At 45.3% G+C, this 15,647-nt stretch overlaps 1 protein-coding gene across 1 annotated transcript in view; it reads left to right on the top strand.

The window, feature by feature from the left end:
* The window catches only part of PSMD1 (proteasome 26S subunit, non-ATPase 1), a 133,497-nt gene that overhangs the window by 23,083 nt on the left and 94,767 nt on the right, over positions 1-15,647 (top strand). The window contains exons 9-16 of the mRNA XM_053310099.1: positions 2,586-2,714; positions 3,936-4,024; positions 4,886-4,964; positions 5,514-5,687; positions 6,086-6,197; positions 7,227-7,423; positions 8,354-8,449; positions 10,851-10,915. Coding sequence (XP_053166074.1) covers positions 2,586-2,714; positions 3,936-4,024; positions 4,886-4,964; positions 5,514-5,687; positions 6,086-6,197; positions 7,227-7,423; positions 8,354-8,449; positions 10,851-10,915 — 941 coding nt within the window. The remainder of the gene's footprint in view (positions 1-2,585; positions 2,715-3,935; positions 4,025-4,885; positions 4,965-5,513; positions 5,688-6,085; positions 6,198-7,226; positions 7,424-8,353; positions 8,450-10,850; positions 10,916-15,647) is intronic.

Here is a 15,647-nt window from a genome sequence, read left to right as displayed (position 1 = left end):
TATAGACCTAGAGACCACTCCCCCCCCCACCCCGGCAGATTCCTTCCCACTCCAAGATTACATTGGCCTGTCAAGCATATAGAGCTGCTGAATGCAATACAATACCTTCTGGACATAAATGCCATAGAGTTGGTTCCCTCCTCTCAAAACGGTGTGGGAATTTATTCTATTTATAGTGCCCAAGGAAGACAAGACCCTCAGAGTGGATCTGGACTTAAAAGTTCCTAAATCGTTGGGTCTCAAAGTGCAGGTTTTACATGGAATCTTTGCGTTCCATAACAGAAGCCTTACAATATCTAGACCTAGTAACATCCATAGATTAAAAAGTGGCATACTTACATGCGCCAATACACCCTAGTAGTCAACACCTACTACGATTCAAGTACTGAGCGGTACATTATCAGGACAGAACCCTCCCGTTTGGGCTTTCATCAGCCCCAAGAGTTTTTACCAAGATACTGGCACCACTCATCGCACACTTGAGGTTACAGGGCATCCATATCTGCCTTTTTGGACGACCTCCTCTTAAAATCTCTGTCTGTTCTAGCAGCCTCAAGGGACCTGCAGCTAACCCTGCAGACCCTGGACCAACACAGGTTCCTCATAGACAGAGAAAAGAGCCACTTGGTTCCATCCTACCAAATATTACACCTAGGTGTACAAATAGATACTCAAAAGGACAAGCTCTTCTTTCTAGAAGTACACTTACAAGCATTACAAAAGGAGGCAACAGCTGTAATATGGTCTGGGGAGGCCAGGCTGCTATCCTTACTGCAACTTCTCGGCTTAATGGTGGCTACCTTGGATTCCGTGTCATGGGCCAGGTTTCGCCTGAGAGCTCTTCAATGGTTCCTGCTTCCATTTCAGAGTCCTGTTGCATGGAAGATCAACTTAAGTGTCTATATCTCACCAGATTCTAGAGTCACTTCAGTGGTAGATGATGGATTACAACCTCCAGTGGGGAAAGGAGTTCCTCAATCCATCCTGGGTCATTGTTATGCCAGCAAGATGGGATGGGGGCACATTGTCTACACAGATCAGCCCAGGGACGATGGTCCATGACAGACTCATTACACATTATCAGTTGGTTGGAACTGAGGGCTATTCATCTGGCCCTATTATCCTTCCAGGGCATAATTTGCCACAAACCTGTGTTGATCAGGACCGATAACATGACTGTGAAGGCCCTCATAAACAGGCAAGGTGGGACCAGGCCGAGATCACTGCAGGCAGAGGCGGCGCTGATCGTGTGCATGACGGAGAGTCACCTAGCTTCAGACATTGCTCACCATGTCCAGGGAGATCTCAACGTGATTGCAGACTGGCTGAACCAAGAACAGCTACTACCAGGGGAGTGGGCAATCAAACCCGAAGGTTTTCCTAAGAATCATGGAACGCTTCGCGATACTGCAAGTCAGCTTATTTGCACCAGCTCTCAACACTCAACTGTCCAGGAACTCATTTTCCATGCCCGCAAGAGGTGGCAGTGGACTCCCTGCCAATGCAGTGGCCATCGGGCCTTCTGTATGCATTCCCTCCAACAGTGCTTCTCATGCCATTCCTACGCAGAGTTGGACAGCTCAGGGTCCAGGTCATTCTTGTAGCTTCAAACTCGCCCAAGAGACCATGGTTTCCAGAACTGTTTCACATGGCCACAGAGGAACCATGGTTTCTTCCAGTGTCGGCAGACCTACTGCATCAGGGGAATTACACGAGTTCACACTTTGTTCTTTGGGGTTGACTCTCATTAGTTCATGCTTTATTCTATGAATGTTTTCTCTTTGCATATTTGTGTTATAGTTATATATGTTCAAGTGCTAATCACATATCCTGCCTAAAAGAACTGGTTGTGCTTATCCTGCTCGGGCTTTTAAGGCTTGTAACAAATTCCAGTTAGTCCTGCCTGGGAGCATGTGGGAAGGATAACCCACTCAGAAATGTCCTTGGCTGCAGCAGCAAGAAGAAGCCTTCACAGTAAGTGAACCAATGCTCCTTTCTAAAAAGCCGTGCAGCGCGGCTTTTTAGAACGGACAGCACTGCGGTGTGGAGGTGCGGGATGGTGTAGGAGCAGGTACGGACCTGCATGCCTCTTTTTATTGTCACCACTCTCCGCCACCCTGTGGCTGCATGAAATGCTTCATGCTCATCTCTACTTTATAGGGGCTGGTTGCAGCTGAAGAAAGGGGAAGCTTGGCTCAGGTAGTAGTACAGCAGCAATGTGAGGGAGTCCCTGGAGCTTTTGAAAAGCATGACTCTTCTTGACCCCCGGATTCTGTAGGCCGTGATATCTTTTTTAAAAATATTGTATTTTCTTTCTTTTTAATATTGTATTGTACAAAATGTCCAAGGTGGTGTACAATAAATGGAAGTTGTGAGGGTGATGATGAGGAGACAGAGGTGCTTGTCAACCCCCAAATCTGATGAATATTGACAAGGGAGCATAATATATAAATCTTATTGCTTATCTGACAAGCATAAACTTGTCAAAGACTCCTTAGCAAAGATTGTGTGAGCAGATGTTTCAAATTGCTTAATCACCCATCTTCTCTTTTGTGTCTCCCCCAACCTCATGTTTTTGTATGAAGAATCCTGAATCAAAAGACCAGATCCCCAAAATGATTAAAATTTTAAGTGGTGAAATGGCCATTGAATTACACCTGCAGTTTTTAATACGAAACAACAACACAGACCTCATGATTCTAAAAAATACAAAGGTAAGACGTATAATATTTTTGGGGTTGGGTTTTTTTTTGGTTTGCTTATTCAAAAATCATGGTGTTTAACACAAGGCTACCTAGCACATTGTGAAGTGTTCTGTCTTTGTAGATCTCAAGATTTTATCATGAAGGATTCTTCCTTTTCAAACTGTCTCTCTTTCCCCCCAATGATGAAACATTTGAGCAAATACGGCAATAGCTTTTTTTTAAACCAGGGAATTCACCAAGGCAAAGATGGCAATACAAATATTGTAATAGAGGTCTACAAGTAATCTGCTCTGAAAGGAGTGGCCTGACAAATAAGATGACCTTGGCCATCAACTTTATTTCTTGGAGGACTGCTTTGGGATGGAGTCAGAAGTAAAGAGTTCCTCCCCAGCCCTCAGTTGCCACCAGTTCCAAACAATCCCTTCACATACCTTTCTTGGCCTTGGCTTGGTAACTTGTGGATGTGTTGTGGGTGGGTGTTGGCAGTATTCAGGGGCCCCCCAATTGCTGATCCCAATGGAGAGATCATCCACCATTGCACTCTTTAGCACCCTGCAGGATGAGGACAAATTTGATGATTACAAAGTTATTTGTTTTTTGGAGGAGGTTATAAAATTCTGTAGAAGAACTGAAAGGGATCCCTGTGGGTTCTCGGTTATCTCGTCCAGCCTTTGTGCTGAGACAGGATAACCTATATTTGCAGCACCTCTGAAAGACACCTGTCAAGCTTTGCATTAAAGCTTCCAATATGCTGTAGCCTCTTTTTTAAGCAACTAGTTCTGTGTGTGCCGGTGTGTTTTGGATTTATTTTCTCAGACAGCAACCCTTCTCCCACCAATGCTGCATGGAAACCCACCCACCCCCATGATTTTTTACTCCTGGTCTTAGTGATCCCTGCTGTTTAGGGATAACAAAGATATCCCCCACCTTCCTGAGGTTTAAGACCCTTGCCTGTTGTCCTGTGATTATTAGACAGAGGGACCAGTTGTACCCTTTTACACATTTGCAAACTGTGTGTATATTGTTTTTTGAGTTAAACATAATCAGTTCCAACAGCCTTTTCTTATGAAACATGTCATCTAAACCCTGATCACCTTGGTTCCTCTCCTCTGGCTCTTTCTTAAACTGGTCTATATCCATATAAAACTCTGGTGTCCAGCCTGCAACAGAGGCAAGTGAGATGCTGAGACTTGCTTGCATTCTTGACTCTTTGCTCTTTTGCCCCTCCAGGATGCAGTGAGGAATTCTGTCTGCCACACAGCAACGGTTATAGCAAACTCCTTTATGCACTGTGGAACAACCAGTGACCAGTTCCTTAGGTAAAAGCTTTCTGTGGGGAGGAAATAGCAGCATATGAGACCCAATTTTCCTGTTGCAGAGATCACAGCTGAGGATGTTATACCTCTGCTTACACTGGGCAAGCTCCCTTTGAAAAGTGGCAACTGTCATATTTCGCAGCAGGAGTGTTCCTCCAGTGGCTGTTGCTAGTGTTTTTAGATGCTGAACCCTTTGGGGGGTAGTGTGTTTTCATGCCTTTTGCCATGTAAACCTCTCTGAGATACTTTTATTTGTTGAAAAGCATTATACAGGTGGACCTTGGCGCGCACACAGTCCCGACAACCACGTTGTCGTGTATCCAGAGCCAGGCAATTGAGATCCAGCCTCGTGCGCCAGTGGCGCCCCGCCCCCCAGCTATCCTCGTGCAGCAGCAGCAGCACGCAAGTGGCCACCACCCATGCGCGCGCCATGGCTGCTGCATGAGGAAGCTGGGGGTGCGCTACAGCAGCAGGAAGCAGCAGTGAGTGGCAGAGGAGCAGGTACGGACCTGCTCCCCTCCCTTTTAAAGGTGCCCAGACTGTATCGGTGAACGAATCACGATTCGTGCGCAAGCCTAGCTTGAGGTAACCTTTGAACAACAACACTTCACTTGGAGTCTAGTGATTTTGTTTTCCCAGTGCCAAATATGGAAGCTTGGGCTTTGGATTATGTCTGTTCCTAGTTGTAGATGTTGCTGCTATCATCATGTTCTAGTCCAGAATCAAAGGTGCTACAGCAGAAAAAAAAAGTAGCACAGGGAATTGCTGTCCACAGCAGGTGCTAGCGTTAGAAACGTTATTTCCCCCCTATGGTATAAAGGTCTGAATGACTCTCAGTTGAATTCCCAATGTTTTTCTCTGCAGAGATAATTTGGAGTGGCTTGCCAGAGCTACCAACTGGGCAAAGTTTACTGCTACAGCCAGCCTTGGTGTCATACACAAGGTAATTCCTAATTAATTGTTTCATAGTGTGTAGATCAGACAGTGCCTGTTTCTTTCTACGTGCACTACAACCAGTTTGGTTTATGATCTGTCTTTTTGAAGACAGAGGCCAGTAACTGTACCCTATTATAGGCCAATGGCAGAAACTGTATTTTGAGATGGGAGTAAATTGGTTCCTGCGATTTCCTTCCCCGTCATGCAGGCACACCCTAGTTAGGCTGGCAGTCTGTAAAACCAAGCTTGGTGGTCTGGTTTTTGCAGAGCAGAACCAGTTGCCCATCGCTGCTACAGGCTATATTGGAGGAAACCAGGTCTGTCCATGGCTATTAGCTAGGTGGCTCTATGGAACCTCCAGGCTCAGAGGCAGCATACCACTGAATACCAGCTGGTGCAGACAGACAAGGGGAGGTGGTTGCCTTTATGTGCTGCTTGTGGACATCCCAGAGGCAGCTGTCTGGTCACTGTGGAATGCAGAGTGCTGAACTTGATAGATCATTGGTCTGATCCATCTGGGCTCTTCATTTGTTCTTTCCTTATGGTGCATTCACAGGGCCATGAGAAGGAAGCTCTTCAGTTAATGGCAACTTACCTGCCCAAAGATACATCTCCAGGGTCAGCCTATCAGGAAGGTGGTGGACTGTATGCGCTTGGACTCATCCATGCAAATCATGGAGGCGACATCATAGACTACCTGCTGAACCAGCTGAAGAATGCCAGCAACGATGTATGTGCCATCTCGTATCGTGGGTGGAAGATAGTGCCTTAGGGTAGCTGGGTGGTCTTTGGGGTTTTCTTAGAACAAGACAAAACAATTGTGGTTCCCCATTTCTTATGTGGAATCAGAACTGAGCTGCATCCCGAAAACTACATCACAACAAAGGAAGAAAAACAAATGGAAATAATGTTGTTTGAATGCATAAAACTAGTTCCAGAACAGCTAGAAAAATGTTTGTGTTTTGGAATAAGATCAGCTATTAAAAATGCTTGACTAAAAATGGGATTGGTATAGGTTGCCTGACTTGCCCCTCGCCCTGGAGTTGGTTGTTTTCTGTCTGTCTTGTCCACCTGAGAAACTTCAGGAAATGCAAAATCTCTTACTTGTGTTTTTTTTTTTTTTGGTAGATTGTCAGACATGGAGGTAGCCTTGGGCTTGGGTTGGCCGCCATGGGAACTGCACGCCAGGATGTCTATGACCTCCTGAAAACAAACTTGTATCAGGACGATGCAGTGACAGGTAAACTGCTGCTTTTAACATAAGTGGGTGACTGTGGCTGTGGCTGGCCTAGTTTTCACTGAAGGAATAAACTTGTGTCTGGAATGAACATGTCTGAGCTGTACTACTTCAGGCTGCAGTTGACGGCTGCAATGCTGCGCCACATAAAATTATTTATCTGCATTGAAAGCTAGCATGTGTGGTGTAGCCAGTGTGAGTGTAGTGGTTAGGGTGTTGGACTAGGACTGGGGAGACCAGCGTTCAAATCCCCATTCAGCCATGAAACTCACTGGGTGACTCTGAGCCAGTCACGTATCTCTCAGTCTAACCTACCTCACAGGGTTGTTGTGAAGATAAACACAACCATGTACACCATTCTGGGCTCCTTGGAGGAAGAGCAGGATATAAATGTTGTTAATAATAATAATTAATGAACGATGTCTGGGAACCCTGCCAGGGGCCACTGTGGCTGCGGATGATGGAACCTGTAGTCCCAACAACATCTGGGGACCCAAGTTTGAGAAGCCCTAAGCTGGGAGAATTGGTCTTCTTTGATGTGGCTTTCTGCCTCAGATTTATAATCTTGTTTCACTGTGGTTGTGCTGATGTTAAACCTTGTCTGTAACAAGAACTCTTAAACTTGTATTGTGCACCATATTTCTGGTTTGCTTTTCCATTGCAGATCACCAGGTTTTCTTAAGTGATGGCTGCCATGTGGGCGGTTTCCTGAAAGGCTTTTGAATTAACACATAGCCCTTCTCCATTCCAGTGCTACTGTTTTGAATACAAGCTCAGTTTGGCAGTGTTGGAGTGCAGAAGGAGTTGGGCGTCAGTTCAGCATTGATCACTGTTTGCTCTGGAAAAGGCCTTCAGCATCCCTCTGTTTTTCTTATGGCCTAGGAATAAGTATTTGAGACAAAAAATGAGTCTGTTTTTGGAATGCAAGTTTCTGTCCCGACCATCATCCTCTGTTGCTGCCTACTTAGGAGATGGGGAAATGGTGAAATCTGGGTATTCGTTATTTCATTCTGTTTCTTCTCTACCCCAAAGGTGAGGCAGCTGGCCTGGCTCTAGGGCTGGTGATGCTGGGATCTAAAAATGCCCAGGCCATTGAGGACATGGTGGGCTATGCCCAAGAAACCCAGCATGAGAAGATATTGCGGGGCCTGGCTGTTGGAATTGCCTTGGTGATGTACGGAAGAATGGAGGAGGCCGATGCCCTCATTGAGAGTCTCTGCAGGGATAAGGTGAGTGTTGCTCTTTCTGGAAACTATCCATCTCGGTGTCAGATTCTAGGGCCTTCCATCCCTGTATCAGCACCTAGAGCTTTACTGTGTCCCAAGCCCTTCCAAAAAAACTTTGCAATCTTTAAAATAGCCTTGTAAGGTAGGTTTTATAGTAGTATTTTGTAGTCCTGACAAATCAGGAATTATTAAGTTAAGGCATGAGAGAAAGGGGCTCAAGAAGCATGAGCACACACAGCTTTTTTCTGCATCAACAAACCATGGTTTGGGTTTGTTGCATCTGAGCCGAGTCAGTGTTGCCTAAGTTTGGGGACATTGTTGTGTCCAACCTCCCTGCTTAAAATAATACATGAAATGTTTTACAAGGCATGATTTTAAAATATTGCCATTTCGTGCCCTTCGTGCTTTCAAAATACTGTGTAACAGCTATCGAATAGGAGCATGTTTTATGTAAGACAGTTAAAAATATTAGACAATTACCATTCTAACCCTGTATAATATGGAGTTTATATATAACTCTCAAATTCCAGGTGCGTTTCAGCCTTTGCCCCTTCATAGGACATGCTGCCATCTTTATTAGAGGAACACATAGTCCTGGGCCCTTTCTGCGTACATTTGAATACTGATTAAATTTAAAAATAAAAATGTCTTAGATTTATTTTGAAAAGGCAAATCTTATGTGCTAAGCTGTACATAGATCATTTTGTGTGCAGTGCAGCAAGCTTAAATATGGTACAAAAATGAGTATTGCATATATTTAATCTTTTCTCAAGATTTCTGTGTTTTCCTGGTGTGGAACTTAGAGAAAAACTGGCTTTTTCCAGTGGCTTGAAAATTTCTGGAAACTTCGTATCTGTAGCTAGGAACTGAGCTCCTATGGCTTAATTTCAGTCATGTAGCAGTTTAAATGTTGACATGCTGTGTCTCTTTCAGGATCCAATCCTCCGTCGTTCAGGGATGTATACTGTTGCAATGGCATACTGTGGCTCTGGAAACAACAAGGCAATCAGACGCCTGTTGCATGTGGCTGTGAGTACCACTGGCTCTGGAGTAGGCGATACAATAATTTTGGGACAGCTCACTTACAGGCCTTAGTGTGGGCTGTGGGGTTGAGACGGCCTTGGCCTGATAGATGACCTTCGCCAGGGATTTGACAGAGGGAATGTGACTCTGCTGGTTTTTGGATCTCCCAGCAGCTTTTGATACCATCAGCTGTGGTCTCCTTCTGGATCGCCTGAGGGATTTGGGGACAGGAGGCACTGCTTTGCGGTGGTTCCGATGGTGGCACTTGGTGACGCCCTTCAAAATGGGAGCTACTGTATGGAGTCTCTCAGGGCTCCATTCTGACACAAATGCTTTTTATGTCCTAATGAAACATTCCTGGCTTATTCTAGCCAGAGTTCCAAAATGAACCAGGATCTGAACCTGGACTATGTGGTGCATATCCTGAACCTGTGCTATATTTAAACCAGACTTCTAGGTTTGGACACTCAAGTCTTATAAGACAAGACATGGCACTCCTTTAGAATTGTGCCCAGATGTTTTCATAAGTCATAGGAACATAGGAAGCGGACATATACTGAGTCAGACCATTGGTCTGTCTAGCTCAGTATTGTCTATGCAGACTGGCAACTGCTTCTCCAGGGTTGCAGGCAGGCATTTCTCTCAGCCCTATCTTGGAGATGCTGCCAGGGAGGGAACTTGAAATCTTCTGTTCTTCCCAGAGCAGCTCCATCCCCTGAGGGGAATATCTTACAGTGCTCACACATGTAGTCACCCATCCAAATACAAACTAGGGCAGATCTTGCTTAGCTAAGGGGCAAGTCATGCTTGCTACCACAAGACCAGCTCTTCTTTGCCTAAGAGAGTTTTCGGATTAACGGACCATCCTGAGGCTAACCATTGAGCTCATCTGGAGAGATTCGTCTGCAGTTGCCACCGGCTCGTCTGGTGGCTACTTGGGGACAGGCCTTCTCCATTGCTGCCCTGAGGCTTTGAAACACACTTCCTGCTGAAATAAGAGCTTTCCTATCTCTTACAACTTTAAAAAAGGCAGTCAAGACACATTTGTTCACCCAGGCTTTTAATTAGATATTGTTTTGATTGTGTTTTTAATAGTTTTAACATTTTAAATTTTAATTGTAGTGTGCTAATCTTTTTATCTGTTTTTTATGGTTTTATTGTAAACCACCCAGAGACTTGCATTTTGGGTGGTATACAAATGTGTAATAAAATAAAATAAAATAATAAAAAATAAAATAATAAAAAATAAAATAATAAAAAATAAAATAATAAAAAATAAAATAAAATAAAATAATAAAAAATAAAATAAAAACCCTAGTCCACCCACACTCGATGGCTACAGTGGGATTTGAGCCCAGGCCTGCTTGGGTCAAGCACACTTTGCATCGTACAAGCTGGCAGCCACTCAGTCTTTCCTCATCAATGGCCGCCCGAGACCTCCCTGCTCCTGTCCTGAGACAGGGTTCCAGATGCTGCCACCTCTTTCTCCTCCCCCACCCCAAGCAATGTCCGTGGCTACTGCGAACATTTCACCTACACGCACACACACTCGCCTCTGCCACCCGCTGCTGTCTTCTCCTTTGTGGTGGCAGAAGCAAATTAGGCGAGGAGCAGTCCTTCCACCGCAAGTAGTGGATTATGGGGATGGCAGCAAGATGACCCCTTCTCCCCCACTTTCCTCCCTCTGCTGCCTCCCTGAGCAGGGGTCAAGAAACGTTGGCTCTGTTCTCCAGCCCGTCAGAAATTTTACTCATTAAGCTATATTGGTGCACTACTCATCAGGATTTTTTTCACTCATCAGGAATCATTTCTCACTCATCACAGACAATGAGACTAGTGGATTTCCTGAGCGCTGCCCCTGAGACTTGACCAGCTTTTCACGGAGTGGTGGCTGTGTTACCATTCAACAAAGAGCCCTTCCTCCTCTCCTGATGACCTCCTGCTCTTTGCCACTGCTGCTTCCTCCCTTATCACTGGGCTGATGATGAGAAGGGGGAAGAAGTGGAAGAGGGAACAGGGAAAGGGATCTAGAGTACTGTATTCTAAGATCTTGATTTCCTCTTCTGTCTCCTTCTTTTTGTTACCAGCCAAGCAGAGGTAAAGAGGATGGGGGGCAACGAGCTGCTCTGATGGTTTTGGGGAGGAAGGAAGCATCTTGTTGCTGTTTTTGATGACCTAATAATTGTCATCAATTGAGGTGACAACCTCACGTGGCCTCATAGGAGGACTGCCCTGATTCTAGATTGCTGAAAGAGCATGATGAGCTTTTTTACCCCCTGATTTGGGTAGGATTCTCCTCTGTGCTCCCCAGCCTTAAAGCCAGATCTCTGGTCTAATTGCACAAATGCCTTCTAGGTGATATATTTCAGTGAGGTGGCGTCTTCTAACATCATGGGTTTTTTCATAGGTGAGTGATGTCAATGACGATGTGAGACGGGCAGCAGTGGAGTCGCTGGGATTCATTTTGTTCAGGTATGGTTTCGGTTTCCATATCTATTTTGCAGCCTCCAGTTAGACTGGGCCGATGTTCTAAACATTCATTAGTGTGCCTACTGTATGTGGACTCTCTCTCAGCTGAGTGCTTGTAGAATAGCACGACTACATCAAATTCAAGCCAGCCATGAGATGTGTCGTCTCAGATTATTGTGTTGTCTCAATCCCAGATCATTGTTTTGTTAAAGCTCCTTTATGTAGTGTTGTGGGTTGGAGGAGACATGAAGATACATGTTAATAGACACATTTGTAAGAAGGCTATTGTGGGGGTGGGGGTGGTGGAGGGAGAGAAAGAGGCAAGATTATCATCTTAATGGACCATTTTTGTCGGTGTAAGAATATTTATTTCATTTCAGTTCTATGCTGCCCATCCAAAAATGGCTCAGGGTGATCCACAATCAAAAATAAAACCATTAAAAATATTAGCATTTAAAAAAAACCAATTTAAAATGTTAAAACAAAAAATCATTTAAAGGCCCACTTGAAGAAGTGCAAGCTTTGAGTGACAGTGCTCTTCCTTAGGATGGGGAGGTAGCTTATTCACATTTGCCTGTAAGAGCAACATCCACACAATAGGAATCAGATCATTGACACTGCCACGCATCAATGATGCCACATGCCATATACCCATTCCTGGCGTGGTGCAGGATCACACCACAGGGCAGCAGCGATCATGCTGAGATGGGTAAGCATGAACCGGCCCCCAACCTTAGATGAATGGGAGCCGGGGGCAGCTTTCTAATACAGTATCCCCCCCCCCCCCCCCGGTAGCTTAGCTGCAAATGGTCGAGCACTTCAGACTGTGATGAAGATTTGTTGCGTGGCTGGGTTTTGGGTTGGTTTGAGTCACTGGCATCTAGCCTTTTGGGTGGAAGCAGCAGCTGAACATTTAAACATGAGTTAATACGTCCCGTTCAGATTATAGAAATTATAAATTCAGTGGGCCAGGAAGGACCCTGTCCTTTTTCTTTTGGGTTTGGTGGTGAGTACCAGAGTTATTAAAAGGCAGCTCAGATGTTGCAAGTCTTCAGAAATAATGGGGTATTAGCTTGAAATAACCGTACTCCAATTTAAACCAAATTAAGTACTTTTATTTTTTAAAAAAAATTCTGGTCCAGTCTCACTAACAGTTTGGGTTATACTTTAGAACAGTTTGAAAATCAATTAGATAAACATATATGAATATATAAACATATTTCTTCTCTGAAACATACTATGGATTCTTGCATGGATAGCTCATCTCTCTCTTCTTCTCCTCTCTGAGAATTAGCTTGCCCTTCCTAATGAAGGGATTCTGTATAGCACAAATATTTGCATCCTCTTAAACTAGCAGAAAGTCTAAACAGTTGAGTGGGAGAAACAGTCTATCAATGATTCTCAAACTTGATTCCTTCAGGAGATACTTTTGACACTGACTCATGTGCAACACAACCACAGTTTACTGCAGGGGATTCTGGGACATATTTTAGGGTCTCACCATTTCTCCATGTGAACAGTGGGTGTGACTTTGAATACACTCAACAGCCTCCTCAGGCTGCACATCGGGGGACCACCTTAGTAGCGGTGGGAAAGTTGACTTTTAGGGAATCTTGTCTGTCATCACTGATCTTCCTGTTGAGGAAGTTTCTTGAGGAATCCATGGGTTCCCCAGAATGCAGTTTGCATTTAAAAACAAAACAAAACACTGCTCTGTGCTACTGTGATAAGATGAATCAGGCTGTAAAGACTGATGCTTTGTACTTCATATAGAATGTTGGCTTTTGAATGTGAAGATGACTTTGCCTACTAGATTTATGTGGTGGGAAACTGTGTATTTCAATAAAGCCTGTAATTTCCCTGGGCTGTTGGGAAAATAGCCGTCAGTCCTATAGAGAAAACACTCTGAGGGGTCTTGGTGGCTTTACTATTGAATCTACACTCTTTGTTTAGAGGAGCTGGAGAACATTGGATTGGAGTGCATTTCCAAGAGGCTTTGGCATACGAGATTCTTCTTTGCAGCTTCGATATAACTCTTATTGAAATTTTCCACTAGGAGTTGCCAAAAGTGGAATTAAGTAGTGTGTGATCCTGTTAAGAGGACATGACTTAAGTGAAGCATATGGGAGGGATCAGATCAAGGATGGATAATATTCAGGCACTGAATATTCCCTAAGTAACTTTTAGGGAAAAGAAATTGCAGTCTTTTGTGTGGCTATAGATTTTTCTAAGTAGTTCTTAGTTCACAATCATTCTTCAGTAAGCCTTTCAGTGGGTCTCCAGATCTCGCTCTGAGAACCAGTTGCAGGGGAGTAATGGCAGGAGAGAGGGCACGCCCTCAACTCCTGCCTGTGGCTTCCAGCAGCATCTGGTGGACCATTGTGCGAAACAGGATGCTGGACTAGATGGGCCTCCTTGGGCCTGATCCAGCAGGGCTGTTCTTATGTTCTTATGTACTCAGATTTGCATGAATTGGGACCACCTGTGCCTCTTGTGGGGTCAAAAGCTGTTTAATGGTTATATTTTGACCAATCTTGCAACCTTTCCAGAATCAGCCTGCATCATCGGTGTGGTGTTGTGACTGTTCCTGTTACTCTGAAACGACAATTAGGAAGGAGCAGGAAGAATCCTGTAGCAATAACCAGAGGCTGCTCCCCACAGATAACACGCTGCCCAAGGGGGCTCCAGTAGTGGGGAACTCAGAGTTCATGCTCCAGGTCAGCGGCCTGGCTTCTTGGATTTATACCACCCTGGTTAATCCAGAGTCCTCTTACTGGCTGGCAGTTGCAGAGACTGATGCTTCACACCCTTTCTGGACCTTTGTGGCCCACAGACAGACAGCTATGCCTAGCTGCCTAGGTTGGCGGAGCCTCTGGCCTAGAGATTCCTAGTGCAAGCTCTGGCTCCTCGTGGCTCTCTCCCGTGCCTGCTCCCTCCGGCTGCTGAAATCAGAGGAAGGAGCCCTGCTCCATGTATCACCCAGAACTAAATTCTGCTGCTCTGGTAGTGTCACTCCAGTTGTGGAAAGCTTCCCTGGAGAGGGCTATCAGAACCCTCCTCCTCAAAGGCAGGCAATGACTGGTTTGTGTGTTAAATATTTGAGTTAACAGGATGATTTTGTTTTCCTTTGTGTAGGAGTTGCATCTTTAGTTTTTCAAAGTTTGGGATTTTTATATGTCTTACTGATTGTCAGGACCCTTGAGTTCCTGGTGTGGGGTGGGGATTATGTCCTAAATAAACTCAGGCGCTAGTGGATCCTGCTAGATTGGACTATGGTTTGGCTCTGCACCATCTAATGGCACAGCAGGGAAGCAGCTTGCCTAGGCAGCAAGAGGCTGTCAGTTCGAATCCCCGCTGGTATGTTTCCCAGACTATGGGAAACACCTATATCGGGCAGCAGAAGTATAGGAAGATGCTGAAAGGCATCATCTCATCCTGCGAGGGAGGAGGCAGTGGTAAACCTCTCCTGTATTTTACCAAAGACAACCACAGGGCTCTGTGGTTGCCAGGAGTCGACACTGACTCCATGGCACATCCTTTCTCCTTTTTGTACAGGAGCCATCAATATGTTGTCCTGGCCCTGCCCTCTTCCCCAGAGTTTTACTAATCCGCCTGTTTCCCTGTGTGGGCAGCAGATGTCGCTGTAGAGCTGTCTGGCTCACTGTCACATACACAGCCAGTCCTCTCAAGCCTAGAACGAGGTAACTGGTCCTTTTTAATTGGGGGTGTGTGTGTGTGTGTAAGTTCGTACATATGTACACAGAAGGCAAATTCCACATGCTCCTTCCATTCTTTGAGCGAATTCTCCCCTCCAAGCATTTTTGCGCTCTGATCTCATTGTCGTGTCCCCTTCTGAGCCAAGTACAAACACATAATTGGGAGCTGAGAACTTCCTGCCCGTTGATGCTGCAGTCCATCTTCTGATGTGAACTGTTTGGCGCCTTCCCCAGGCGCAATGTAATGGTAATGGGGTTGGAATGGTAATCAAATGTTCAGTGCAAGCAGTCTGTTCAAGCTTTAATCACAAATTAGAACCTGACCCTGATTGGGGCAATGAGCTAGCGACAAGCAAGATAATATATAGTATTTATAAAATGCTTTGTGTGTTCAAAATGCTTCACGTACTTAAGCTCAGTAATCTTTACAACAACCCTGTAAGGCAAGCTGTTGTAATCTCTGTGTTGCTGTTGGGGAGAGGGCTGAGCCTAAGAATGTGTGGGTTGCCTAAGGCCAACTAGCAAGTTCATGGCGGAGGCAAGATTCAAACTCGTGAGTTTTCACCTGTTAAAAGCCTTCATGGTCCGACCTGGTATCTGTATATCTTAAGAGATGTCACTCCCCACGTGAGCCCGCCCAGCCACGAAGGTCTGCTGAGGATTCCCTATTTCAGGTTCATCCACTCAGTTCGTGTGATTACTGGAGGGCCTTCTTGAGTGTCCCAAGTATCCTAGAACTCCTGTCCTAGAAAGACAGGAGTTGTCGTTAAGTGGGGCTGAGGGTGGGGAGCCGGCATGAATGGTCCCCTTTGCTGAGCAGGGTCTGTCTGAGTTTGCATTTGAATGGGGGACTACATGTGAGCACTGTAAGAGATTCACCTTGGGGGATGGGGCCACTCTGGGAAGAGCATCTATCCAAGTTCCTTCCCTGGCAGCATCTACAAGACAGGGCTGAGAGAGATTCCTGCCTGCAACCTTGGAGAAGTTGCTGCAGTCAGTGCAGACAAGACTGAGCTAGA

This window comes from Hemicordylus capensis, chromosome 3 (assembly GCF_027244095.1).
Source record: "Hemicordylus capensis ecotype Gifberg chromosome 3, rHemCap1.1.pri, whole genome shotgun sequence".
Classification (NCBI taxonomy): Eukaryota; Metazoa; Chordata; class Lepidosauria; order Squamata; family Cordylidae; genus Hemicordylus; species Hemicordylus capensis.
This window is presented reverse-complemented; position numbering and strand designations above follow the sequence as displayed.